We start from the raw sequence: 25256 nt of genomic DNA on the forward strand, positions 1-25256 counted from the left end.
GAGTCCAAAGGCGAGCGGAGCCCAAAGTGTATTAAAGGAGCTGAGGCGGGGGCGGGCAGGGGAGGGGAGGGACGGCGGCGGGGACGAGGGGGGGGCCGGCCGAGCCCCGCCGCTCCCTGCAGCACGCGCGCGCGCGCACACGCGCGCACACGCCGCCTCCCCCCCCTTCCCCTTCCCCTCCTCTCCTCTCCTCTCCTCTCCTCTCCTCTCCTCTCCTTCCTCCTCCTCCTCCTCCTCCTCCCGCTTTATCCCCCGCCGGCCCCCCGCACGCAGCAAACTTGCAGCCGCGGGTTCCCACGGACGGGAAAGGGACCCGGGGCTGGGGGGGGGGGGGGGGTTGGCGGGGGGGGGGGGCGCCGCGAAAGGGGCGTGGGGAAGGGGAAGGGGGGGGGGGGGGGGGGTGAAAGGGGGAAAGGGGGGCCCGGGGAGGATTAAAAACAATGGGGGCGGCGGGCGGTGGGGGTGGGGACGGCGGGCAGGGGCGGGCAGGGGCCGCGGAGATGCGCGGAGCGGGGCCGCGGAGTTGCAGCCCCTCTCCGCTCGCCTCTCTCGCTCCTCTCCTCCTCTGTTTATTCCGCCGGGCGCTGCTGAGCCTGCGGCTTTTTATTTTTCTCCCCCTCCCCTCGCCCCCCTTCTCTTTTTTTCCTCCCCCCCCACCCCCCCCCCCCCCCCGCCCTTTCTCCCTGCCCAGCCTCTCTCCCTCCTCCCGGACTGGCAGCTCCTCTTCCAACGCCCCCTATAACAGCAGCCCGGGCTCTCTCCCAGCTCCAGCTCATTGGCCCGGGCCGCCCCGTCCATCCGGGCGTCCCCGGTCACCGGCTAATCGCCGAGCGCCGGCCCCGAGCCCTGCCCGCCCCGACGCCCGCCCCGAGCCCCTCCGCTCGCCCCCCGGGGCCGCCCGACCCCCTCCCGGCCCGGCCCGGCCCGGCTCGGCCCGGCCCCGCACGGAGCTCAGCGGCTCGGCCCCGGGCCCCGCGGAGGCTGCCCGAGGCTTTTGGGGTCGCCCCCCCCCCCCCCCCGCCCCATAGCGGTGGGGTGGGTGGCGAGGGGTGGGGGGAGTCGCGGGGGGGTTGGCGAGCCACACGCCCGGCAAATATCGATGTGCGTTTGGCCATGCGATCCTGCCTCGGGAGGCAAACAAACAAAGCGAGGGGCTTAAAACATAAACAGGGTACCGTGGTTCTTTATTTTATTTCTCTCTTTTTTTTTTTTTTTTTAGGTGGTGATGGAGGAACTTGCCCATCCTTCATCCCCTTCCCCCTTTTCAGATCCAGCACATGATCGATAAAGGGACCGAGAGGGGAATGGGATAAAAGTCCCGCTGGCGGTGCAAATAAAATTAAATTGGAAAAAAAAAAAAAAAGAAAAAAGAATAAAAATCAAAACAGAAGAGGGAACGGGCGCCCGGCTCGTCTGCTCCTTTAAACCACTTGTGCAGGAGCCGGTCTGCGGGTGTTGTGCATCTGAGAGCAGATGCTTTAGGACTTTTCCCTCGTCTCTTCCCTTTCTTTAAAAAGCAACAAAACCCAAAGCAAAACAAAGCACCGAAAACATTAAAAAACCGCCACCCTGCCATTGTTATTTGGAAACCGGATTCTTCCATGGCAGGGATAAAAAAGCGTAGGGCGAACGCTCACACACACACACAGAGAGCAAACAAGTCCACCTCCCCTCCCCCCAGTAAATACATGTCTGGCCCCTGCTCTGCTTCGGGTTGTGGTGCCTGAAAAATAACCATCGTGGGGCCGGCAATCAAGAGATTAGGGATTTTGAAAAATAAAACGCGGCAGAGTTTTCATTTTTAAAACCTGCCTGCACTTAACCTCGCCTTTCCCTTCCGATCCCCTCCGTGCTTCGCGGAGAAGACCCCAAAACTGCGGGGTTTTTTGTGGGCTTTGGTGGGGCTGGTGTACGAAGCGGGCTGAATCCTCCCTGCGATGTTCTCCTGGCGGCGTTAAAGCCTCCTTCAGGCACGGGCTCGCTCACAAGTGGAACCGTGTCCGGGCAAGATTTTTGCAGCGAGAGGTAGATAGATGATGGATGGATAGATAGATGGATGGGTGGATAGATGGATGGGTGGATGGATGGATGGATGGATGGATGGATGGATGGATGGACGGATGGACGGATGGACAGATGGATAGACGGATGGATAGATAGACGGATGGATAGATGGATTGATGGATAGATAGATGGATGGATGGATAGAGATAGATAGATAGATAGATAGATAGATAGATAGATAGATAGATAGATAGATAAAGAAAAAAGAATGGAAATAACGAAGGAAAATGTAAAGCTGCCCACAGTCTAGGGTGCTTTAAATAGGGTTTCCCCCACCGCTGCCACTAAACAGTTAACCCGCTTCAAAGCCTGTCCGAAAGTGGCTGAAATGCGCCGGTACCGCCCGTGCACTCCCCGAAGCGGGCAGGGTTTCCTGTGGGAGCAGCGCTCGTCCTCCGGACCCGCGAGGGGCACCAGCAGACGAGCTGGATGTCAGCGCGGGGCTGCACCTCCGTGCCAGCAGCCCTCCGCTGCGCAGCACCGTGCGGCCGGTGTGCTCCCCGTACCGCCCCTTCCCGGGCTGCAGCTCCGGGGCACACGGAGCATTTGCTGTCCTCGTCCCGGCTGCCGGGGACGGACCGCGGACAAATTTCGGTTTTCCTTCCCCGAAAGGTTCCCGAGGCGGAGAGGTGCCTCCTCCGCTGCTGGGCATGGCGAGAGCCCACGGTGGAGAGGGGGAAGCTCGGTCGGCTGTCCGTGTGCCTCCAGATCAGGGGAAAAATCAGGCGGACAAGCAGCCCTTTGCGGACACATTTTTTTTTTTTTTTTTTTTTTCCACGCGAGAAAAAATTAAAAGAAGTTAGTACATCTCAGATTAGAAAGGAACCCGAGATGCCCAGGGAACATTCCTAATGAAAAATATTGTTTTAGAAAGAAAAAAAAAAATGATGAACGTTCATACAAATACCTACCTTCTAGACTTCCCCTCGTTATTTTTTTTTTCCTTTCTTTCTTTCTTTGCTTTCTTTCCTTCCTTCCTTCCTTTCTTTCTTTCTTTTTCTTTCTTTTTCTTTCTTTCTTTCTTTTTTCTTTCTTTCTTTCTTTCTTTCTTTTTTCTTTCTTTCTTTCTTTCTTTCTTTCTTTTTTCTTTCTTTCTTTCTTTTTCTCGTTCCTTCCTTCCTTCTTTCCTTCCTTCCTTCCTTCCTTCTTTTCTTCCTTCCTTTCTCTCTTTTTTTTTTCTTTCTTTCTCTTTCTTTCTTTCTATCTCTTTCTCTCTTTCTCTTTCTTCCTCTCTTTCTTTCTTTCTTTCTTTCTCTCTTTCTTTCTTTCTTTCTTTCTTTCTTTCTTTCTTTCTTTCTTTCTTTCTCTATTTTTCTTTCTCTATCTTTATTTTTTTTGTCTTTTCTTCCTTTCCTTCTTTCTTTCTCTGTTCTTTCTCTGTTCTTTCTCTCTTCCTTTCTCTCATTTTCTCCTTCTCTTTTTCCTTCCTTCCTTCCTTCCTTCCTTCCTTCCTTCCTTCCTTCCTTCCTTCCTTCCTTCCTTCCTTCCTTCCTTCCTTCCTTCCTTCCTTCCTTCCTTCCTTCCTTCCTTCCTTCCTTCCTTCCTTCCTTCCTTCTTCTCCGTTTCCTTCCCTTCCTCTCTCCGTTTCCCCCTTCCCTAATCCCCTCTCCTTTCCCTTTATTCCCTTCCTCCCTTCCCCTCCCTCCTGTCCCTGCCGTCCCCTCCCGGGGACACTCGTGGGGACCGGGCCACCTCCAGCCGCGCTCCGCTGTCCTCCCAGGGCTGCAGCCCGGCTCTGCAGGCAGCAGAGGAGCTGATCCAAGTTCAAAGTCACGTCGCCGGCCCTCCCGAGCCGTGCTTTATCCCCCTGCGAGCCGCAGGACCCCTCTCCCCAAGGCACGGGGCCCTGCGCTCGCCGCATCGTCCGCGGGAGGACCGCGCTCGCCCCAGGTCGGGCTGAACTGCTCCATGCGAGTAAGTCTGGGGGCTTTTCTCGCCTTTATTATTATTTTTTTCAACAGGTTTCTGGAGGTGCCGGACTTGCAGAGAGCAAACGTCAGCCTTCCCCGGAAAGCATCCCCCCCAGCTTTTCTTAAATTTTTCCAATTTTTTCTTCTAAACTGCGCTGCTCTTACCGCTGCCGGCTGCTAACACGGAGGGAGCTGGCGGGGGGGTGCTGGTGGTGGTGGTGGACTGAGTGCACTTTCTCCTTTTCCCCGGGCTGCACACACCGCCCTCGCCTTCTCGCCTCCTTCCCCGGCCACCACCACCCCCGGGCCGGGGGTGTCGGGGGCCTCCCGGGCTGCTCCGAGCCCCCACGGGCTTCCCAGCACGGCAGAGAGGGGCCAGGGATGGAGACGGAGAGAGGAACCTGGGGGATCACACCCCAAAAGTAAGGGCCAGGGTTTTCTTCTCCCCACAGCCCCAGGACGAGGTGTGGGGAGAGCAGGGGGCGTCCAGGCATCCAGGCTGGGATGTGCAGGCCGGCTGAGCGGAGTCTCTCGCACCGTTGTCTGTCCCACAGACACTCATAAATTCAACAAGATCATCAACAGGATATTAAGTTGCAGGTTACCTTTGATTGTGCCGATCCGAGCCACTTCTAGGCCGTTCGACCTATGACCCGTGAAGACCACATGTGTTGTGCCGCAGCCTCCCTCTGTAAAACACACTTCGGGACAAAAGTTCTTTGTCAGGCTCCAGCAGCAGTGTAATGTAAAAGAAAAAGGGGAAATAATGAAAATCTCAGCCAAAGCTGTAACTTTTAAATGCCTTTTTTTTTTTTTTTTTGCCAAAAAACCCGCTTACAGGAGGAACCGGGAAGGAGCACCTCTCTTTCGTGCCATTAATGTTTATTATTCTCTCAGTCTCTTTTATATATATATATATATATATATATATAAGTGCTCTGCCCCCCAGCACGGCGGGGCTCGGGGGGGCACCTCTGCCGGACGCGCGGTCGTGGCGGAGGAGAAGCTTCCCAACAGAGCGCGCTGGACTTTGTAATACAATTTATGCTGTCATTCATAAATAACAATGCCATATGGTAACCATATTGCTTATACAAGTAAAGCCGTCAAAGTGTCACTATTTGATTTATCTCAACAGCTTCTTCCAGTGGTGACGTTCAGCTACGGGGAGAGGGGAAGTGGGGGGGGGGGGGGGGGAGAGCGCAGGGCAAAATTTGGCCTGGCTTTCCTGAGGCCGCCTCTCCCTCTCATTCTCTCTGTACACCTATATCTGCATATATATGGACGGAAGGACGGATTTTTTTTCCTTCTTACGTTGTCCCTATTTGACCAAATCCCCGAAGGGGACGTGCGGGGATGGACCACGCTTTCGCTGGCACAACGCAGGCTGAAAATGGCAAGCGTGGAAGTTATGCCCACAAATCCCCATCCCACGGCCGCCGGAGGTTCCTGACCCCACAGCCCCGACGGCCCTACAGCCCCGACGGCCCCACATGGGTAAGCAACCTCGCAGGGCCACCTGCGAGCACTCGGCCTCCCCGTTTGGGATCAGGGTATAAAATATCCCCCCCTAGCTCCCTTCCAGAGAGAAGGGGCGCGCAGCCAAGCCCCAAACCTCCTCCCTTTCTCCATTCGGGGTCGGCGTGCCCCTGCCAGACCGCCCGGGTGGGCACCACCAAAGCCCCCCGCCCCGGTCCCAGGTGATGCCCCGGACGGGACGGGGTGTGGGGGGTCCCGTCGTGGGGCCGGGACTGGGCGCGCTGCCCCCCTTGGCCCCGGCCCACGGGCCGCGCTGGTGTGCCCCCACGGCACGGGGCAGCCCCGCGGGCGAGGAAAGCCGCCCCCCCCCCAAAAAAAAAGAGCCGGGGCGAGCGCAGGTCTTGGCGAGGAGAGCTCTCTCGGTGCCAGCTCCCCAGCAGAAAGCTCCCCGCGCGGCTGAGCGCCGCTCCCCGCTCCCTGACCATCAACAAGGCGTGCGTTAAAGAGGGATGTTTGCAAATGGTGCGCGAGGTCGTTAGCATACATTTACATACGGCAGCCCGCCGCACGGCTCTCGGGACCCCCCAAAGCCGGGCCGGAGGCGCCGATAATATCTTGGGGATCCCGGCACGAGCAACTTTTTTTTTGGGGGGGGGGGGGGGGCTGACCCTCGCTGCGTCCCACGGGCAGGCCTGCGAGGGGGTCGGGGCAAGGGTCGGTGGGTCCAGGGTGGGGACACAGGGGGGGGAACGGGGGGGGCGCCCCCCTCTTGCACCGAACGTGGGAACCGGGCGCGTTTACACGCGGGGCTCGGCCAAAAAAAAAAAAAAAAAAAAAAAAAAAAAACCCCTCGCAGCCGGCAGCGGCAGGTCAAGCCGCCTGGTTCTTCAGCTATAAAATATTTTCTTTGTTTTACGGCCCCTCGTAAAAAGGAATTGATCGGGGGGATAGATTTGAATTAAGACGTATTAAATCGATGACAGATCCACACCACGCTGCGTTTAACAAGGGCCGGACAAGGAGGCGGGCAGGCGGTGCGGCGGGGCCGCGGCACCACGGCGGCTCGGGCTCGCAACCCCCCAAAAAAAGCATCACAGCCCGGGACCGCAGCCCCCCCGAGGGCCCGGGATGTGGCAGGACGGAGGGGGGGGACACGACACCGTGTGTGCCGAAAACACGCCTTTGGAGATGGCCCTACCTGCGGAGGGGCTAGGTGGAGATAAGTTATTTATTTATTTTTTTTTACTGTGCAGTAAAACCATCGAGCGGCCCCTTTTAAAAAGCCGGGGGTTATTTATTTAAGCCCCTCTGGGGGCATCAGGTGGCCGGGGGGGGATGGATGGTGGCCGGGGGGGGGGGGGGGGGGGGGGGGGGGAATGTCCCTGTCCCCCAGTTCCCACGGGGACACCTCTCCTCCCCGGCCCGCGGTGCTCTTCTCCCAAGATTTGGGCTGCCCCTCGTCTTCGGGGCACCCCCGTACGGCAGCGCCCTATTTTTGCAAGGGGGGGGGGGGGGCATTTTCGGCTCCCCTCCATGAGGACCGGGGGGGGGGCAGACCTCTCGGTTTCCTGCCTGACCCCAATTCCCCCCAGGTCCCCCCCAGCACCCCAAGGGCTCCCAAACTCCTCCGGCACGTGTGCCGCCGCTCGCTCGTTTATTTTCCGAAGGGAAGGAATCCCCCCCCCGGCCCCCCCCACCCCCCCCGCCCCTCCGCCGGCCGCCTTCTTTTTAGGAACATTTTGGCTGCCTTCCCCCGGCGGTGTTTTTTAACGGCGAGCCTCGGCCGTGAGCGCGCTCGGCTGCGTGTGCGCGCGTCGCATCAGGGCGTGCGCTCCCGCGGGCGCACCGAAAAAAAGAAATTAAGGGGGGGGGGAAGAGGGGAGCCCACGCAGCAGCCCCCCCCCCCCGCAGGAGGAGCCCCGCAGCCCCGGGGGGAGCCGCAGCTGCAGCCCCCGGCCCCTCGGGTGCCGCCGTCGGGGGGGCTCCGCGCGCGCCCCGTCGGGGCCCGGCGCGAAGTTTTGGCCAAGTGCGGCCCCGGGGGGGGCGCGGGGGGCGGCGGGGGCGGATCCCCGCGGCGCCGCCGGCCTGAAAGGGAGCCAATGGAGCGGCCCCGCGCGCTGCCAATCATCGGGACCCGTCCAATCCCTCCGGCGCCGCGGCCGAGCGGTGCCCCCCCCCGCGGCGCCGCTCAAATGTTGGCGAGCGCTCTGCCAATCGCGGGCGGGCAGAGCGGGCGCGGGGCCGCGCGGAGTTGGGAGCGCAGACAAAAGAAGTTAAAGGGCCGCTTCGTAACGTGCATTACATGTTTCTGAAGGCGGGCAGAGGGAAAAAAATAACGCCGGGCAGCGTAGATGGGCCCGGCTGTGTCGGTATGGAGCCCCCCTTGAGCAAGAGGAGCCCGGCCCTGAGGCTGGCGGATTTGGCAGCGGCTCAGCCCCACCCGCACCAGCACATGACAGGCTTCCCGGGGCTGGGGACCCACCACGGCCACCCCCACCACGCGGCCCACCTCCACCCGGGGGACGCGGGCGGCGACCCCGGCGGCGCCCTCCCTCCGCTGGGCCCCGAGCACATGGCGCAGCCCGCCGCCGCCCTCAAGCTCGCCCCCGAGGCGCTCACCGCCGCCGCCGCCGCCGCCGCCGCCGCCTTCTCCGCGCCCTCCGCCGCCGCCGCCGCCGCCGCCGCCGCCGCCGCCTCCGCCGCCGTCTACGCGCCGCCCGCCGCCGCCCTGCCGGGCTACCCGTCGGGGGGCGCCTCGGCCCGGGACTTCCTCCTGCGCCGGGACCCCCAGGCCTCCGCGCAGGGGGCCGCGGGCGAGCAGCACCCGCCCGCCGGCTCCCCTCACCTCCCACCGCCCCACGGCGTGTTCGTGCCGCCGGCCGCCGGCGCCTACGGCTCCCCCGACGGCGCGCACGCCGCCGCCGCCTTCCCCCCGCCGCCGCCGCCGCCGCCGCCGGCCGGCGAGCGGCAGCCGCCGCTGAACGGGCAGCTGCGCCTGGGGCTGGCGGCCGGCGAGCTGTACGGCCGCGCCGAGGCGCACTACGGGGCCGCCGCCGCCGCCTCGGCGCTGCAGGGCTACGGCCCCGTCGGGCTGGGGCTGGCGGCGGCGGGCCACGGGCAGCCGCCCCCTCCCCACGGCCCCCACGGGCAGCCGCACGTCGGGGCGGCGGCCGGAGCCTTCCTGCGCTACATGCGGCAGCCCATCAAGCAGGAGCTGATCTGCAAGTGGATCGAGCGGGAGGCGCCGGCGGGGGGCAGGAAGCCCTGCTCCAAAACTTTCGGCACCATGCAGGAGCTGGTGAGCCATGTCACCGTGGAGCACGTCGGCGGGCCCGAGCAGAGCAGCCACGTGTGCTACTGGGAGGAGTGTCCCCGCGAAGGCAAGCCCTTCAAAGCGAAATACAAACTCATCAACCACATCCGAGTGCACACGGGAGAGAAGCCCTTCCCCTGCCCCTTCCCCGGCTGCGGGAAGGTCTTCGCCCGCTCCGAAAACCTCAAGATCCACAAGCGGACTCACACAGGTGGGTATTCCCCCGCCCCTCCCGGCCTTCCCTCTCCCCCTCTGTTTTTTTTTTTTTTTTTTCCTTTTTTTTTTTTCCCCCCTTTCCCCCCTCTTTTCCTCCTCTCCTACGTACCGCCGCCCATGTGACTCTCCCATCAATAAGTACCGCCGGCGGCCCGCGGGACGCGCGCACACGGCCACGCACGGCCACGCGGACGGACAGGCGGACACGCCGACGGACACGCGGCCCCCCCCTTCCCCACCCCACCCCACCCCCCCCCCCGCCGCCGGCAGCTCTCTCTCCCCACCCCCTCGGCCCCGCAGCCCGGCCCCGACCCGCCGGGGCCCCGGGGGCAGAGCCAGAAGAAGCGGGGACGAGACGGGCGCACGTCGGGGGGGCCGCGGGTCTCGCCGCCCCCCATCCGCCCGGCCCCGGGGCATCCCCTTGGGGCCGGTGCCACGGCTCGGGAGTGCAGCGAGAGGACGGCGGCCCCGCTACGACCCCCTTCTGCGACCGGGGGGGCGCCGGGACCCCGCCGTCGGGGGTGCCCCCCTACCGGAGACGCTCCCGCCCCGGTCCCGGAGTGGGCGCGCGGCCGCCGGAGGATGCTGCTGCCTTCTCCCCGAGGACCCCAAGGGAAAAAGGGGAAAGCGGCCCCGGCTGGCGGCTGGGAGCTGCGGGAGGAGGGCAGCGGGGCTCCCGGGCGCAGCCCTGCGCCGGGTTTCGGGGGGCGCTGGAGCGGCGTTCGCCTCTTTTTTATTACTATTTTTCCCCTTTCTTTCTTTCTTTCTTTCTTTCTTTCTTTTTTTTTTTTTTCATTTTTTCCCTTTCTTCCTCCTCCCTCCTCGCCGCTCCCGAGCTACGCATTTCGCTCCGGGTGTTAAAAAAAAAAAAAAAAAAAAAAATACAGACAAACTCCGCCGAAAACGAACGAAGCCGGGATTTATCGCGGTAGACAAATATTATTCCTCCGAGGACGCTTAAGGAAGTGGAGTTCACGTAATTGCTTTCTTGATTTATTGCGCGTTGCTCGGCGAGGGAAAAGCGGCGAGCGCTGCGACGTGTCGTCCCGGTGTCAGAGCAAATGGCCCGTGGCCGAAAGGATTAGAGGGGTTTATCTCCCGAATATACCGTCCCGGAGCCCCCGCATGCGGCTTTGCGGGGCCGGGGGGGGGGGGGGGGGCTTCCTCCCGGCTCCTGGCGGTGCTGGCGGTGGCACTGCGGGACGAGCCGGGAGCCGGAGGCACTTCCGAGCCGCCTGCTCCGCTGCCGCGCTCCTGGCGCCCAGCCGTGCCCATCTGCCGGCCTTCGGGAGGCCGAACCGGGCCGCCGGGCTCCCCGGCTCCCCCCCCGCCCCTGCCCCTGCCCCGCCGCGGCTCCGAGGGGAAGGCAGAGGGTGCGGGGGGATTTGGGGGGGGTTGGGGGGGGGTTGGGGCGAGGGATTCGACGGGAAAAGCGACCCCCCAAAAATAACCGCAGTACCTAAATGCATACCGGGGGGGGATTCGGTGCTCCGAGCTGCGGCCGAGCGTCGCTGCAAAAATAAAAGGAAAAAAAAAAAAAAAAAAAAAAGCTGCCGGCTCAAAAGGGAGGCCCGAGCAGCAACAAAGGGAGGCCCCAGGCCATGCTTCCCCTCCCCGGGGCGAGGGGCCGCGGGCGTGGGGCCGGGGGGCGCCTCCCCCCCCCCCCCCCCCCCCGAGACCCCTCGCAGGGGGATTTCGCACCCTCCACGCAGCTCCCCCGGGCTGTGAGCTCCCCGAGGGCTTTCCGCTCTCCCCCGGCCCCTCGAGGAGCCCACAGCCCCCGGGAGGGCTCCCACGCGTGAACCCACGGGGGGAAGCGGCCCCCACGCAGGAACAACCGAGCAGCCCCCCAGGAACCGGGGGGAGGGGGGGGGGGCGTGCAGGAGTCTGCAGCAGCCCCCCCCCCGAGTGACAGCTCGGCCCACGGGAGGGGAAAGGGGGAAAGGGGTCGCGACCCTCGCGCCCACGCCCTCCCCACGGCCAGCCCTCGCGTGGACGAGGCGCCGGAGCGCCTCCCGCCCGTCCCTACCAGATGAATTGCTCTAATTTCGCAGCTCCGGCGGCCGGGAGCACGGGAGGCTGGCTGGCAGGCCCTTCCTTTATTACGGGCATTTTTTCCGGGAGGGGCGAAATAATGACACCGTAATTGCGTGTAAGTCATTAGGGGATTGTGCGCGCCTCCGCTAATCCCCCTGGCCCTAATTCGGGTGCCCGCCGCTCGCCCCTTCTCCCCTCTCCCTTGGCAGCTGCGCCGTGCCACTCAGCCCCTTTTCGGGGGACAAACCCCAAAAAGCTTCCCGGTGGCTTTCCTGGGCCTGCGGGTCGCCTTCAGTATAAGGAGCCCCCCCGCCTCCAAATCCCTCCGTGCCCCCGCTGCTTTCTGCCCCGGGCAGCGCGGCCTTGGGACAAAACCACCCCAAAATGGGGCCGCTCGGACGGGACCCCCCCCCGTCAGCCTGCCGGGACCCTCCGTGCTGCAGTTTTTTTGGGGGGGGCAGCACCCACGGGAGGCGCCGCCGTGTCCCTCCGTGGGAGGCTGGGGGGCTCCCACTCGGGAGTGCCCGTCGGGAGCCCCCCAGCCGCCTTTTTCTTAGCATCGCATCCTTTTTTTTAATTATTATTATTAAATAAAAGAAAAATAAAAACGAACTCGCTCTTCCCAGTGCTACCTCATCGCTGGTGGGTGAGCGGGTTTTAATTGAAAAAGTTGACGTGTAAATAGGCTGCAGAGGCACGTGTTTCTATAGAAACAGCAGGGAAATAGCTTTTTTTTTTTGAAATAATAATAATAATAATAATAAAATAATTTCCTTTTCCCATCCCAGTTTTGGGTTAAACCCCATGGGGGGGTTTCGGAGGGAGGGGAGCCGCAGCCCCCCGTCGCCGGCCGTCGCCCCCGGGGCGGGGTGGCTGTCCCCCGGGGGTGTCCCCGCTCACGTCTGGGTGCTTAAGCAGGTGTCGCGTGGGCTCCCCAAGCCCGACGTGTCCCCCGGCGCAGCGAGGGGATTAGGCGAGAGCTGTGCCAGCCTGTGGGCAAACACCAGCCCTGGAAGGCAGGGGCGGCGGGCCGTTTTGTTTGGGGTTGTTCATTAGGGCCGTAATGAACGCCCCTCGTGTGCGCCGGGGTCCTGCCGGGGGTGGGGGGCTGCGGGGGGGTTGCGGGGGGGGGGGGTTGGGGGTCATTTTTGGCCGGTTTGACGGCTTGCAACACCAGGCGGTGAGGCTCCTCGGGGAAATCCCAAGCCCCCCGACGTGTCCCGGGTGCCCTGGGAGGGGGGGGAAGGGGAAGGAAAAAATGGGGGGGGGGGGTGAGGGGTGTGTGTGGGGGTCTCGTCCCGGTGCCGGGGGCCGTAACCACCCGGTCGCTGTTTGCCGGCAGGGGAGAAGCCCTTCAAGTGCGAGTTCGACGGCTGCGACAGGAAGTTCGCCAACAGCAGCGACCGAAAGAAGCACTCCCACGTCCACACCAGCGACAAGCCCTACTACTGCAAGATCCGGGGCTGCGACAAGTCCTACACCCACCCCAGCTCCCTGCGCAAGCACATGAAGATCCACTGCAAGTCCCCGCCGCCCTCCCCGCCGCCCCCGGGCTGCTACGCGGCCGCCGGGCCCCCCGACGGGCCGCTGCCCCCCGAGGCCGACCCCGCGGCAGAGCCGCCCCGTGTCCCCTTGTCCCCGCCGGTCACCAACCTCAGCGAGTGGTACGTCTGCCAGGCCGGCGGGGCCCCCCGACGGCCGCGCACCCCCTCCAGCCGCGCCGCCTCCCCGGCCTCCGAGGGGGACGAGCCCCACAGGACCTCGGGGGGCAGAGCCGCCCCCTAGGGCCGGGCCGGGCCGGGGCCGAGGGCCGAGCCGAGCCGTGCCGGGCCGAGCCGAGCCGTGCCGTCGGTGCCCCGGCCCCGTCCCAGCCGCCTTGGCACCGCGGGCTGGCGTGGAAGCGCCGTCAGGTTTGACCCGCGCTATTTATTCCGTGTACGAAACCCTATGGTGTTTGTACGGTAACTAATTTAATTAAAGACACTCGGACCTTCTTCTTCCTTTTTTTTTTTTTAATTTTTATTTTTATATATTTTTTATTATTATTTTTTTTTTTTCGAAATCTCTCTCCCGTTCTGCTGCGCACAGGAACGCCGCCACGCCGAGCCACATCCCCGGCCCCTGCGGAGCTGCCCCCGGCCGTGCCATAACGGGGGGGGGGGCGGCAGGGACCGGGGCCGGGCGGGGGTCGCACAGGCTGGGGGCGCCCCCGGCCCCTCCTGGGCAGCCCCCCGGAGCCCCTCGCAGCCTCCTGAAGCCGGCACCTGCTGGGGCCGCCGCCTGCCGAGGGCAGGGTGCGCTCCCCGTAAATGAACTAAAGGGGGGTTTGACCCCCCCCCCCCCCGTCCCCGTCCCCGCAGCTCAGCCCCGGTGCGATCGTTGCCGAGGCGCTGTCGGTGCGGCCCCGTCCCTTTCCGCCTCGGCCGCGACCATGTGCGAGAGATTTGGGGACGGGGAGACAAAAGGGTGCAGCGCTCCCTCCCCGCTCCTCCGCGGTCTGTACGCTCACGGCTCCCCGGACACGGCCGGAGAATAAAAGCAACCCGCTGCTGCTTGACAACTGTGATACTGTGATGCATTATTATTTTTTTTTTTAGATGAAAATAATAATAATTAATAATAATAACAACAACGCGAAAGCTGACGGCGGTTTCCCGTTGTCTCGCTCCCGGTGCTTATTTCCCCTGCTGCAAAACGCAAGGTGCCAGCTCCCCTCGCAGAGAAGGACGGGGGGCACCGGCTGGGGGGGGGGGGTGCGGGTCCGGGGGCGTTTTTGTCATTTTTATTTCCCGTGTTTCAGAGTGTTGTTCCCCCCCCACCCCCGGCCCAGCCCCTGCCTGCTTGCACCCCTGCCTTCCCCCGGGGCTGGCGGCCGGGTGACCTGGGAGGGGGCACCCGAGAGAGCGGGGGGGGGGGGGGCGGGATGGGGTCGGGGCTCCAGCCCCCCCCCGGGACCCCCCAGGGGCTTGGGGGGGCGCAAATAACCCAAAGGGCGCTGGCTCTGCCCCCGGGGCTGCGGGCCGGGAAGTGGCAGCCTCTCCCCTCCCCCAGGGGCTGTGGAAATTTGTTTTGTGTGCCGTGAATGGTTGATGTGGTCTTGTCATTGTTAATAACGTGTACGCGAACGCGATTATTTTGTACAGTTGAATTAATTTATTTTCTGACATCATCCTTCTCTCTCTTTTTTTTTTTTTTTTCCCCCCTCCTCCCGGAAGAGTACAGAGCACACCAAAGAAAATTCTATTATTAATTTTGGTGATGGATTGTTGTTTATGATGCTGTGGTTTGTACAAAAAAAAAATCATTATATTTTTTAGCTTACTTGAATGAACAATGTAATGTGAAACAGACTCTTCCTGCATGTCCTCTGTGCGGTGTGTTGGTGATGATATATATATATAGTTCATAGAGCTATTATATTATTAATACAGTGCATGGTGCTGTCACTCTGGAAGCCTTTAAACGTTGTCTTCGTATTGTGTTGGATATAAAGAAGCAGACATTACTTTAAAAAACAAAACCGAGAAAACTTGAATAGACAATAATTTTTTAAAGTTCGTTTGATTTGCTTCTTATTCGTTTTTTTTTTTTTTCCGAAGCCCATTTGAATAAATAGGAAATAATAAAGTAAGGTACGGACTTTTTAAAGAATAATTTATGTAATGTAATCTTATTAGAGATATTTTCGTGCTGATTTGTAAACGAACTTTTTAATTTATGCATTTTTTTCAACAACAGATTGCACTATACATTACTACATGGCAGGGTTTATAAAATACGGCTCTGGGGGATATACCACTATTTTTATGTACTCGCTACACGTAGGGTCACACACTTGCCCATCCGTTTTCTGACACATGATACCTCCTGAATAAAACCGTAGCAATTAAAAAAATAAATAAATAAATAAAAAATTCCCCCTCCCCTCTGTAAACCCGACAAAAAGCAAAATATTTAAAAAAAAAAAAAAAAAAAAAAAAAAAAGGAAGGCGATGGTACAAATGAATAAAAACCTTATTTCTCTGTCTCGCACGTGCCTTACTGACAGGCGAGGGCCGGGCAGCGGCGAGGGCTCGCACGGCGGGGCCGAGGCGGGGGCGCAGCAGCGCGGAGGCGGCAGCCGGGGCGGCCCGGGGCCGAAGCCGGGGCCCGCGGAGCTTTTCCCGGCACAGCGCCCGAGACCCGCCTGGGTTTCCTCTTCTGGGCTTGCGGCCGTGCCCACGCGTGGGGGTTTCCCGCGGGGGCCCATGGACCGACGTCCCCAAGGAGGTCGGCCCCGACGGGGGGGGGGGTGGGGGGTGCGTGGGGAGGTGGGTAACACGCAGGGGAAAGTCAGGCATTTGTATTTTTTGTCTCTCTCAAGGACAGCTAACCGAAGCATCAGCACCGACAAATCCAGTCAATTACGGTGTTAATATTTCTGCTGGAAAAAATATGAAATAAAATCTTCCTGGCATCCAGTCTCCTCTGACTGACACTAGCGAGTTAAGTGTCTCTGGTTTCCGGGAGAAGAGACGGTGGAGAAACCGTATGCCAGAAGATGGTTCCGAAACACGTTTCACGCCAGGCTAGCAATCATGTCAGGAGATCGCGTGAATGAAAAAAGTTTTCAGGAGCTGCGAGAGAATACGCATTTCCCTGGCAGTGACTTCGGGAGGGAAAAGCTGAGGGAAACCTGCTGCTGGAAAAAGACTGGGCAGAGCTCTGCCAACGTCCTCGAGGATTTTTTTCCTTTCTTTCTCCTCATTTTCCTCTTTTCTTTTTCATTTTCTTTCTTTCTTTTTTCTTTCTTTCCTTCCTTCCTTCCTTTCCTTCCTTTCTTTCTTTCTTTCTTTCTTTCTTTCTTTCTTTCTTTCTTTCTTTCTTTCTTTCTTTCTTTCTTTCTTTCTTTCTTTCTTTCTTTCTTTCTTTTCTTTCTTTCTTTCTCTCTTTCTTTCTCTCTTTCTTTCTTTTTCTTTCTTTCTTTCTTTCTTTCTTTCTTTCTCTTTCTTTCTTTCTTTCTTTCTTTCTCTCTTTCTCTCTCTTTTTTCTCTCTCTCTCTCTTTCTCTCTTTCTTTCTTTCTTTCTCTCTTTCTCTCTTTCTCTTTCTTTTTTCTTTCTTCTCTCTCTTTTTTCTCTCTCTCTTTCTCTTCTTCTTTCTTTCTTTCTTTCTTTCTTTCTTTCTTTCTTTCTTTCTTTCTTTCTTTCTTTCTTTCTTTCTTTCTTTCTTTCTTTCTTTCTTTCTTTCTTTCTCTATCCTATCCTTTCCCTCTCTCTCACTCTGTTTTCCTTCCCCCCTCTTTCTTTCTTTTCTTCCTTCATAAAATAAAATAAATAAAACTAGCCCAAGATTTTTTTTTTCCACGTAATTTACAGATGCTCGAAGATGACTGGTCAAAATGTCAAGAACAGTTTCACCAAAAGGTTATAGTGTTTTTTAAGTCAGTTTTGTTAAATGTGGTAAAGGTGAAACAGGTTGCAAAGAGTTGTTTCAAGCAGAATGACAATAACCAACATACGAAGCAGAAAAACACTCATAAATGAGGGCTCCAATCAATGGGAAAACTTATAGCTCTCTAATGAAGTTTCTTGTGAAAAGGAGGGCGACACAAAGCCACCGAGACATGAATCATTCATGGGAAATATAAAAGATAAAAGATATCTGACAATGAGCAGAACCTTGTATAGAGTGTATAAAACAAGTTTCCCCTTCTTATTTTCTGCTTTAAACCGCACAATCTCCCGCTCCTAGTGTTCTCTGTCCGGCCTATAGAGTTAAAATTGACCAGTGCACGTCCTGCGCCACTTCAAAGTAATTTAGCCCAGAACGGAAGGCTTGGCGCTTGGACAATCTTCATGGTGTGTTAAGATTTCTATGGCAATTGGCAAGCAAGACGTTCCCATCTGAATATGGCTCAAAGAAAGCCACTTATTGACACTGAGTTGGCCATCATCAAAGACTTCATCTTTTCTAGGCAAAACGTGTTCCTAACAAACACTGTTTAAATCATCTACCTTTGTATTCAGGGCTGGGAGACATCTCGCCACACACTGCTGCCGGCGCCCGGCCCTCCAAAGGGCAGAGCCGCGAAGTTTGAAGGGGCTCCGAAATTTCGGGAGTGTGGGAAATGACTTGGGGGGGGGGGGCCCGGGGCCCGGGGGGGGCGGCGGGCCGTGCCCCCCAGCACGCCCGTATGCGCGGGGGGACACGCGTGTGCGCGCAAATACACGCGTGCACGCGCACATACACACGTGTACACGCGTGTACAAGCATGTACACGCACACATCCACGTATACACCCCCCTCACACACCCGTATAGCCCCCCCCCCCCCCTCCCCGGTCCGGGACACCCAAAGGCGGCCCCGCAGCCGCCGGCACGCCCGCACCCACGCTCCCGCATTCACCCCCACAGCACGCAAGTGCCTAATCAGGCAGGGAGAAGTTCAAAGGCAGGTTCTTTGAAATTCAAACTACTGCTTTTATGGTACATCAACATGGAGCGTTAGGATTGCTATGGCAATGAGCGCAGCAAAAGCAAGCTGCATTTAAAATAGTCCACCTCGATTCGAGACACTCTATTAAGATACAGTTGCGGTGACCTTTAGTTTCATGCCGCGTTAGCGCAGTCAATTTTCACTTCATCAGAACGCCTCATATTTTTGGCCTCTCTCCCAGCCCCCCCCGTTCAAAGCCCCCCCCCCCCCCGTTTCTTTTTTAGGACCCGTGGCGGCATCGCCCCCTCCAAGCGCAGCAGGTAAACAAACAGGCAGATACGCGGGGAAGAAGCTCCCGCTCCGGCTCTCCTCCTCCCCGGCCCCCCTCTCCTTTTCCCACCTAAGCACTTTTATTTGCAGAGCGATTGTTCTTTGTTTATTTAATACAAGTGCTGTGTGAATGGTGAAAAATAAACACGATGAAAAATAACCAAACAGATGATTCCGCCAAGTGAAAAAGCCCGGACTTAATAAAAGTGCGAGGCAGTCACCGCTGAATGAGAAACCCTTTGAAGTGGAACTTATTATAGGAAGAATACTTTTTGGTTTCCCTAACGACGCCGCTGAATTGAAAGGGCTCTCCTTTGTCACCGATTTGTTCTCCTTTGCCGGGATGCCCGCAGAAATTACTTCCATGGGCTGCCTTAACATGCAGCCTGCAAAGCGGGAACTTCCCCGGCGCAGACTCGCAGACGCCGCTCCCCTCGGGACAAAAAACCCGCAGCGCACCCCAGCCTCTCGCCCGAGCCCCCTCTTTTGGGGGCCCCTCGCCCCGTGCCCCCGCCGTGGGCTGGGGGCGCCGCCCCGACCCCCCCCCCCCCCCCATTCCCCGACCCCCTCTCCGGGGGTTTTCCCAGGCAGAGCCGGGTTTAATAAGGGCCGTTTATTACGGAGCCGCTTTGAAGGGTCGCCCCCGGAGCCCCCGCGCCCGTGAAAAACGTGGAGGTGACATTTGCACCCCGGTGTAAGAGGGGCTCGGGGGTAGCTCGGTGAAAGGCGACTCGTTTGTCTCGGGGGCTTGGAAACAGCCTCCCTCCTTCTCCTTTTGACCACATGGCATAACTCAAAAACAATAGTTCAAAAGTAAAATGGCATCGTGGTGTTCAGCCGCAGACAGGCACCCATCTAGCAGGAGAGAAAAGGGATAGTCCGCAGCACAATGTGCTTTTTGTGTCGGACTCTGTCACAAGGATTTCGTTGTTTGCTTTAGAGGCTGCGCCTGTTATACTTTCTTGAAAGTGCTTGTGTTAAACAAGAGTTATAAGTCATCCAAAACAACAAACATTTTGATTTTCTTTGCCTAAAGGGTTTTCCCTGGCCGTGGGCACCGTGAAAAAATAATGTACTTGCTGAGAAAGGAGCACCAGTAGTAGCATTACAAGCGCAGTGCATTAAATATTGAATGACACCAGGGGAAAAAAAAAAAAAAAAAAAAAAAAGAGCTTGTCGAGGGGCACTCAGCCTTAAAGTCTTTCTTCAACTTTGTCTTCAGCGCCTGTTGGACTATTTAAGACGGTGTTAATTAAGGGCTGCAGCTGATTCCCCCGGCCCGCAGCTTTGTCTCTGTCAATAGCCCCTCTGAACCCGGCTCTCTCCTCACGCCTTGGCTCGGCGGAGGCTGTGGCACGGCCCCGGGGCTGGGGGCTGGAGGCAGCCCCGCTCCCAGCCGGGGCAATATTTGGGGGAGGGGGGGGGCCGGGGCCAGGCGGCGGCACTGGGAGCCGGGGCACGGCGCCGGAGTGAAAGCCTGTTTGCACATTGCCCGGAGCCTGTTTGGCAAACAAGAGGCGGGCGAGCTTAATTTGTTTCAAATTAATCGTTTTCCAGAAAAAAAAAAAAAGGGGGAAAAAAAAAAAAAAGAAGAGGAGGCAGAGCGGCCCTCCCCAAAACCCGACGGGAGGAGCCCCGGGGGGGGAGCTGCGCGCCCCCGACGCCCCGCGTTGTGCCCACGCGTGGGGAGGCGTGGGGCGCGTGCCCGCGCGTGTCGTTGCGCGTGCCCGCGCCGCACCTTCCCGGCCCGCTGGGCGCGCGCCCGGGGCACCGCAGGGCCGCGCGTCGGGGCGGGCGGTGGCACTGCGACCCCCGCGCGGATTTTGGGGAGGGGGGCAACGGGACAGGCGCGGGTCGGACCCTCCCCATTCGCTTCCCCGTCCCCAAGGGCATCCGGGGAAGGGGGCGGAGGGGCCGCTTGTGCAGGTGGAGAGGGGCCGGAGCCCCCCGCACCTTCTCCCCCGGCCGGGACCCCCCCGTCCCCAAAGCGCAGGGGCCGGGCTGGGGGCACCGAGCACCGAGAGGGGCGGGCGGGGGGGGGGGGGGGGGCATGCTCTGCCCCGCCGGAGGGGCGAGGGGGGAAGAGCCGAGCATGGGGCTGGGAAATCCAATAGGCGGATTTTTCCTCTTTTTTTTTTTTTTTAATGTCTGCGTCCCCCCTCTCCTCCTCCTCCTCCTCCTTTCACACGGCGAGCCCCGGCCAAAGCGCTCCCAATGGCCTTTCAGAGAAGAAAAAGCCTCCGAGTGAAAACGGGCACGCATCCCCTTCCAGGCACCTTGCCAAAAGCTCCCAAGCACCCTACCTGGCATCCCAGCTTAAGTTTCTCGCAGAAGTGCGGGCGAGTGAGCGGGGGGGCCGGGAGGGGACGTGTTGGTATGGGGGTGGGGTGGGGTGTGTGGGGTGTGGGGTGTGTGTGGGGGGGGTGGAATTACAGCCGCCCCGCAGCAGCAGGCACAAGTTCAGAGCTCCGCTTCCCCCCTCTTTAATTAGGCTGGGGAGAGCCGCGGAGGCGCCTGGCTGAGGTGCGGCCGGGCCGAGCGAGTGAGTAGGGGGCTCAGCCCCGACGGGACGGGCACCAGGGGCTGGGGAGGGGGCGAGCGGCCGCCCCCCGGCCGGGGGACGTGGGGCGAGGGGTTTGGGGCAGGGTGGGTGGGGTGGGGGGACATAGGGGGTGTCCCCTCCCCGTCAGTACCCTCCGGGCAAGTTTGGGGAGGCCGGTGGCGGTGCTGCAAAAGTCAGCCTGGAACAGCTGTGACTTCACCTATTAGCCCCGATGTCTTTCCGAGGAGATTGGCGGAGTTAAACATCCCACAATGGGCGCTCTGGGGCGTCTCCAGCCTGACCTCTACCCGGTTTTAATAGTTTCATAGGAACTTCATTAAATCAATTACTTAGTGAGCACATCATCATTTATTTGTAATTAGCACTGAAGAGCTTGATTTTTGCAGCAGCCCGCAGCCCGGTTCCCAGCGGGGTTGGCCATGTACTACAAGCACTTTTGTTTGCCGTGTGTGTTGACTCGTGGTATTATTATTCGGCCGCGACAATAAAAGTGTAATCTTCACGTCTTAATCTAGCGTTCGGGGGGGAAAGGAAAACAAACACGGCGAGGACGAGGCGCCGGCCCCCCTCCCCAAAATCCGCCCCCCCCCCCCCCCCTTCAAGCTGTACCCGGCGTGGGGCAGCGGCTCCCGGGGCGTGCGGCCCGGAGGGGGGCTCAGAGGGGCGGGTTTGGGGCCGGGGGCCGGGGACAGGGGGCCGGGGACAGGGGAAGGGGGCGAGGAGGGATGAGGGTCGCGGCCCGGGGGCTGCGAGGGCGTGAAATGAGCGCTGCGGCTGCGCGACGGCTGCCCGCGGCCGGGCAGGGCGGCTCTGCGTGGCCGTGGGGGGGGTGGGGGGGACCACCGCTTTTTTTGGGGGAGGTGGGACAGCAGCAAGCAGCCAGGCCTCCCCGCTTGCCCCGCAGGAAGCGCCCCACGCGTGGAGGTCCACGCGTGGAGCGCCCCACGGCTGCCCCCAGGCGATGGCCCAGGGGCGGGGGGCGACCCCTGTCTCCCACGGCCCCTTTCCCCCACGGCCCCTTTCCCCCACGGCCCTTTCCTTTCTCCCACGGCCGCCGCGTCCACGCGTCCTGCGTGGGGTGCGTGGGGAGAAACGCCCCGATGCTCGACCCTCAGGTGCTGCCCACATGTCGGGCGCTAAACCTCCTGTTTCCCCACGGAAAACCGCCGAGGTGCGTGGGGTGAACGCGCCCCGGGCCGGGGGTCCCCACGGACCCCCCCCTCGGGTGCGAGGGCTGCGGTGCCGGGACGAGCCCGGGTCACGCGTGGGCTTTGGGAAGGGGCCGAGTGCGGGGCGTTCAGACACGGGGGGATGGCTCGGGAACCGTGCGGGTGCCGGTGGTGCCAGTGCGTCCCCAAATTAACTCAAAAAAGGGAAAAAAACGGCAAAAAAGAAAGCAGCTGGGACTCGGCGAGGCGCAGCGCTTGCGCCTGCTGCTCGCCGGCAGCGCCGACCCTTGCAAGAGCGGGGCGCGTTGCTCCGTATTTTCAGTATTAAAGCCCCTCACCGGGCACGCGAAGCGGATCAAATCCTTTCCGCTCGCAAAACATCTGCTGGGAGCCCGGAGTCAGAGGGGGCGAGCAGCCTTTTCCCTTCGTGGCACCGCGGCGACGGTCGCGGAGAGGCTGCGCGGGGTCTGCGCGGGGTCTGCGCGGGGTTTGCGCGGCGGAGCCCTCCCAGGCGGGCAGGGGAAATGGGGCAGAGCCCAAAGAGTTGCAAAGAAAAAGGGCTGCCCTCCCGGACCCTCTGTGCCGGGGTGCTCGCCCGCCCCGTTCTGCCTGTCCCTGTGCATCCCTGCCCGTCCCTGCCAGCCCCCCCGGCCTGTTCCCCCCCCCCGGCCAGCACCCCCTGAAGCTGCTGATGGCTCGCAGGGCGTTAATTCGCCTTTACCGGGGGCTGCACCCTCTGGCATCCACCCTTTCACCCTCGATAAGCAGGAGAAAAGCTGCCCCCTGGAGAAACGGGCAAGGGAAGACCAGACCCCCAGGGGCTGCCAGGACACCCACCACTGCCACCCCGAGCAGCAAAAAGGGTTTGAAAGTTGGGGGCCCGGCTGCTCCCACCAGTAAACACGCTCCGAAATCTCGTACAGCAGCTGTTTAACATTTCCCTACCCAGTTATTAAACGCAAAAGGGAGTAAATTAAAACGGCAGAGTAAAATGAAATAAAAGCCCTCTTTTCATTTTGCTGAGAGACAACACCTAATTAAGGAATATTTGAATCCCACAAAAATGCAGACTCTCCGTGGTGACATAAAACTTCTCGTTCAAAAGCGCAGCCGAACGCAAACCAACCCGATCCAGCCCAGGCCCAGCCCGGGTCCCAGTCCCGGCCTGGCACGGGTGCGGGCTCGCTGCCTTGATGCCACCCCAAACCAGATCCTCTCACAAGGGTCTTCCTTTGGCCTCCTAGGTTGTGATTTTTGGTCCAGAGCAGCTTTTCAGATCACAGCACCAGCCTCTGAGTTACACAGCCTTGCCTGACTCCCAGGGACAGCCCTGGGACCTTTTTTCCCCCAAAAAGAAAGAGTCTCCTCCTGAAGGTGCCCATCGTGCATTCATCACTGGGAACCTTGGGGTATTTCCTGACAGGCCATCACCCGATCGAAAGCTCAGAGCAATCCGTGGGGGATTTTACCACGATCTTCCTCCCCCCACCCATTTACTTTGCCAAGGCTGATGGTCCTTTTCGTGTTCATAGCCTGCCCCACGTGCATGTGCGTGGTGCTCACAGCAGGATGCTCAGAGGCAGCACCCAGGGGTTTCAGAGGTGCGGTTTTAGGGCTGGACACACACACTCCCACGTGAATCTGCTTCTAACCAGCCAGAAACAGCAAGCAGGAGGAACGGGAAGATCTTAAGGCCGAACACAAAGAGGGACCATGGGCGCAGAGCGCTTCCAGTGGGTAGCAGAGCAGGGAAGCGAACAGCCCCGGCTCCTCAAGACATCCATCAGCCGGCGAGCTGAGGATTTAGCAGCATTTTATAGCCATTTAAATGGGGCTGCATTCGCTGTTTTGTAAGCCACCATAAAGCAGGAGTTTATCCTCTCCTTGGCTGCTGCAGTTGTGCTTTGTGTCCTCCCCAAAGCAAGGCCATTTCTGCAATTGCAGCTAAAAGCCGACCTCGCGGGCGATGCGTGCCCGGCTCCCAGCACTCCCCTCCACACGGGCACCGATCCTGTACAAATACCCTCGGATCGTGCTCGTTAGAAGAATGAAACCCACAGGCATTTTTCCAGGACGGAAGGGAAAGAAACAACAACCCTGGGAGGAAGGCAGTGGTGGCGGCATGCGCGCTGCCTTCTCCCCTGAGCTCTCCGAGGACACAGAGGCCATGGCGCAGGGTGACAGCAAGGTCCCTTTAGCAGCAGATGCATCTTTGCCTGTGTCCTGCTTTGTAGTACTTGCTTTATTTTTATTATGGCACCACTTGAGGGGCTGTGTCCCAAATCTGCTAGGAGTCAAGTCTTTGCTCCTTCCCTTTCGCGGTTGCCTGTCTGCCAAGGAACAAAGTGTCACACCGTGCCCGTGTGTTGGATCCCAGTCGGATTAAAAGGAAGGGGGGTGTGGTGGGGCATTTGATTTAAAATTCGACCCCGAGCTCCAGCAAAGACAGGGCCAAACCACGCCGTGTTGCCTGGGCTGAGCCCACCTTACCGACACGGGCAGCGGGGGGGCGACTGATGGCCGGCCTCGCAGGTGCGTGACACAAGCTCCGGCAAAACAGGGCTGGAAAAATGGGGGTCACCTCGAAACGGCAGCTTGCAACCACATCTAAGCGAGGTGATTGCTTCTGAGCACAGTGAACCCAGCCATTTCCTGATGCCAGCACTGGATCTGCCGCCCGCATTTGCATCGGCGGGCTGCCCGAGCCCCGCGCGTTGGGGAATTTAAAAACAATCATTCTTATTTTCTCCCTCGTTTCTGAATGAACCGGGCTCCTGCAGGAAAATAGCAGGGGGGAATATATTTCTGTGCGGGGATATAGCATTCTCGTTGAGGCATTTGGAGAGTAAAAGCATAAATGTGCAAAGCTGTGAAGAGATAATACACGGGGAAATGTTTTTTAAAATATAGAGGCAAAACCAGGATTACACTTTTCCAGAAGCAATTTGCAGCCTGCGTGGCAATGAGAACCGGTGTGGCAAGGGAGAAACCTGGATGCAAAGGCATAAATGCCACGGGGCTCCTCCGGCCGCCATTTTAAGCAAATCACCTCAAACCTTGAGGGGCGCACGCACAGACACGTAGGTGTGTTCACGTGTCTTCGCAGCACACTGCGTGGTCATTCCTTTGTTTGAGGAAGGTTTAGGCATTTTGAAGCCCTGATGATTCACACCTAGCCATGGGGTTTTGATGGTTAGGGTGGCACCCGGTTCATGCCCTGGCGATGGCGTTGTCAATAATTCATTTAAATGACCCGCAGGGACGTGCGGTGCATTAAGGACTCCTTACGCGCTCCATGCATATTCAGATTTTGACTCCTGAGGATCTGCAGGCTCACTTTGCCGAGGGACGCTGTCTCTCCGCCAGGTGTTACTAACTGAGGTAGTGCTAAAGCAGCAAGCAGGGTGACGGGGGAGTATCTCACGTAGCTGAGCAGGGCCAGAAACAGGTCGTGGACCAAACTCCGGTGAAGCTGACAGGCGCTCAGCTATCGGGATGTTGTCTTTCAGTCAGGGATTGTTTCAACCTCAAGTCTGTCTTTGAGTGCAGAGACTATAGGGGGATCTGCTACGCTGAAGAGGCAGATCTGTATTGCTGTGCTATAAACGTGCACACAGGACAGTGTTTTGGGGCGGTGTAGGCTGAAGTGGGTCTGTCTGGTTACGTGTGTGCAAATCACTGGATGCATACACCTGCCAAAAGCCAAAAGCAGAGCGGGATCACGTAACTGACTTCTTCCTGAATGATACTTCTTGCTGCT

General features: G+C 59.3%; 1 protein-coding gene across 1 annotated transcript; it reads left to right on the top strand.

Annotated features, from left to right (window-relative positions):
- The first annotated feature begins 7354 nt into the window (after positions 1-7354).
- ZIC5 (Zic family member 5) lies at positions 7355-12821 on the top strand. Its single transcript, XM_048072662.2, has 2 exons — positions 7355-8977; positions 12362-12821. The coding sequence occupies exons 1-2, from the start codon at positions 7756-7758 to the stop codon at positions 12802-12804; spliced, it is 1665 nt and encodes a 554-aa protein (XP_047928619.2). The 5' UTR covers positions 7355-7755; the 3' UTR covers positions 12805-12821.
- The last annotated feature ends 12435 nt before the right edge of the window (positions 12822-25256 follow it).

Source organism: Anser cygnoides, chromosome 1, assembly GCF_040182565.1.
Source record: "Anser cygnoides isolate HZ-2024a breed goose chromosome 1, Taihu_goose_T2T_genome, whole genome shotgun sequence".
Taxonomy (NCBI): domain Eukaryota; kingdom Metazoa; phylum Chordata; class Aves; order Anseriformes; family Anatidae; genus Anser; species Anser cygnoides.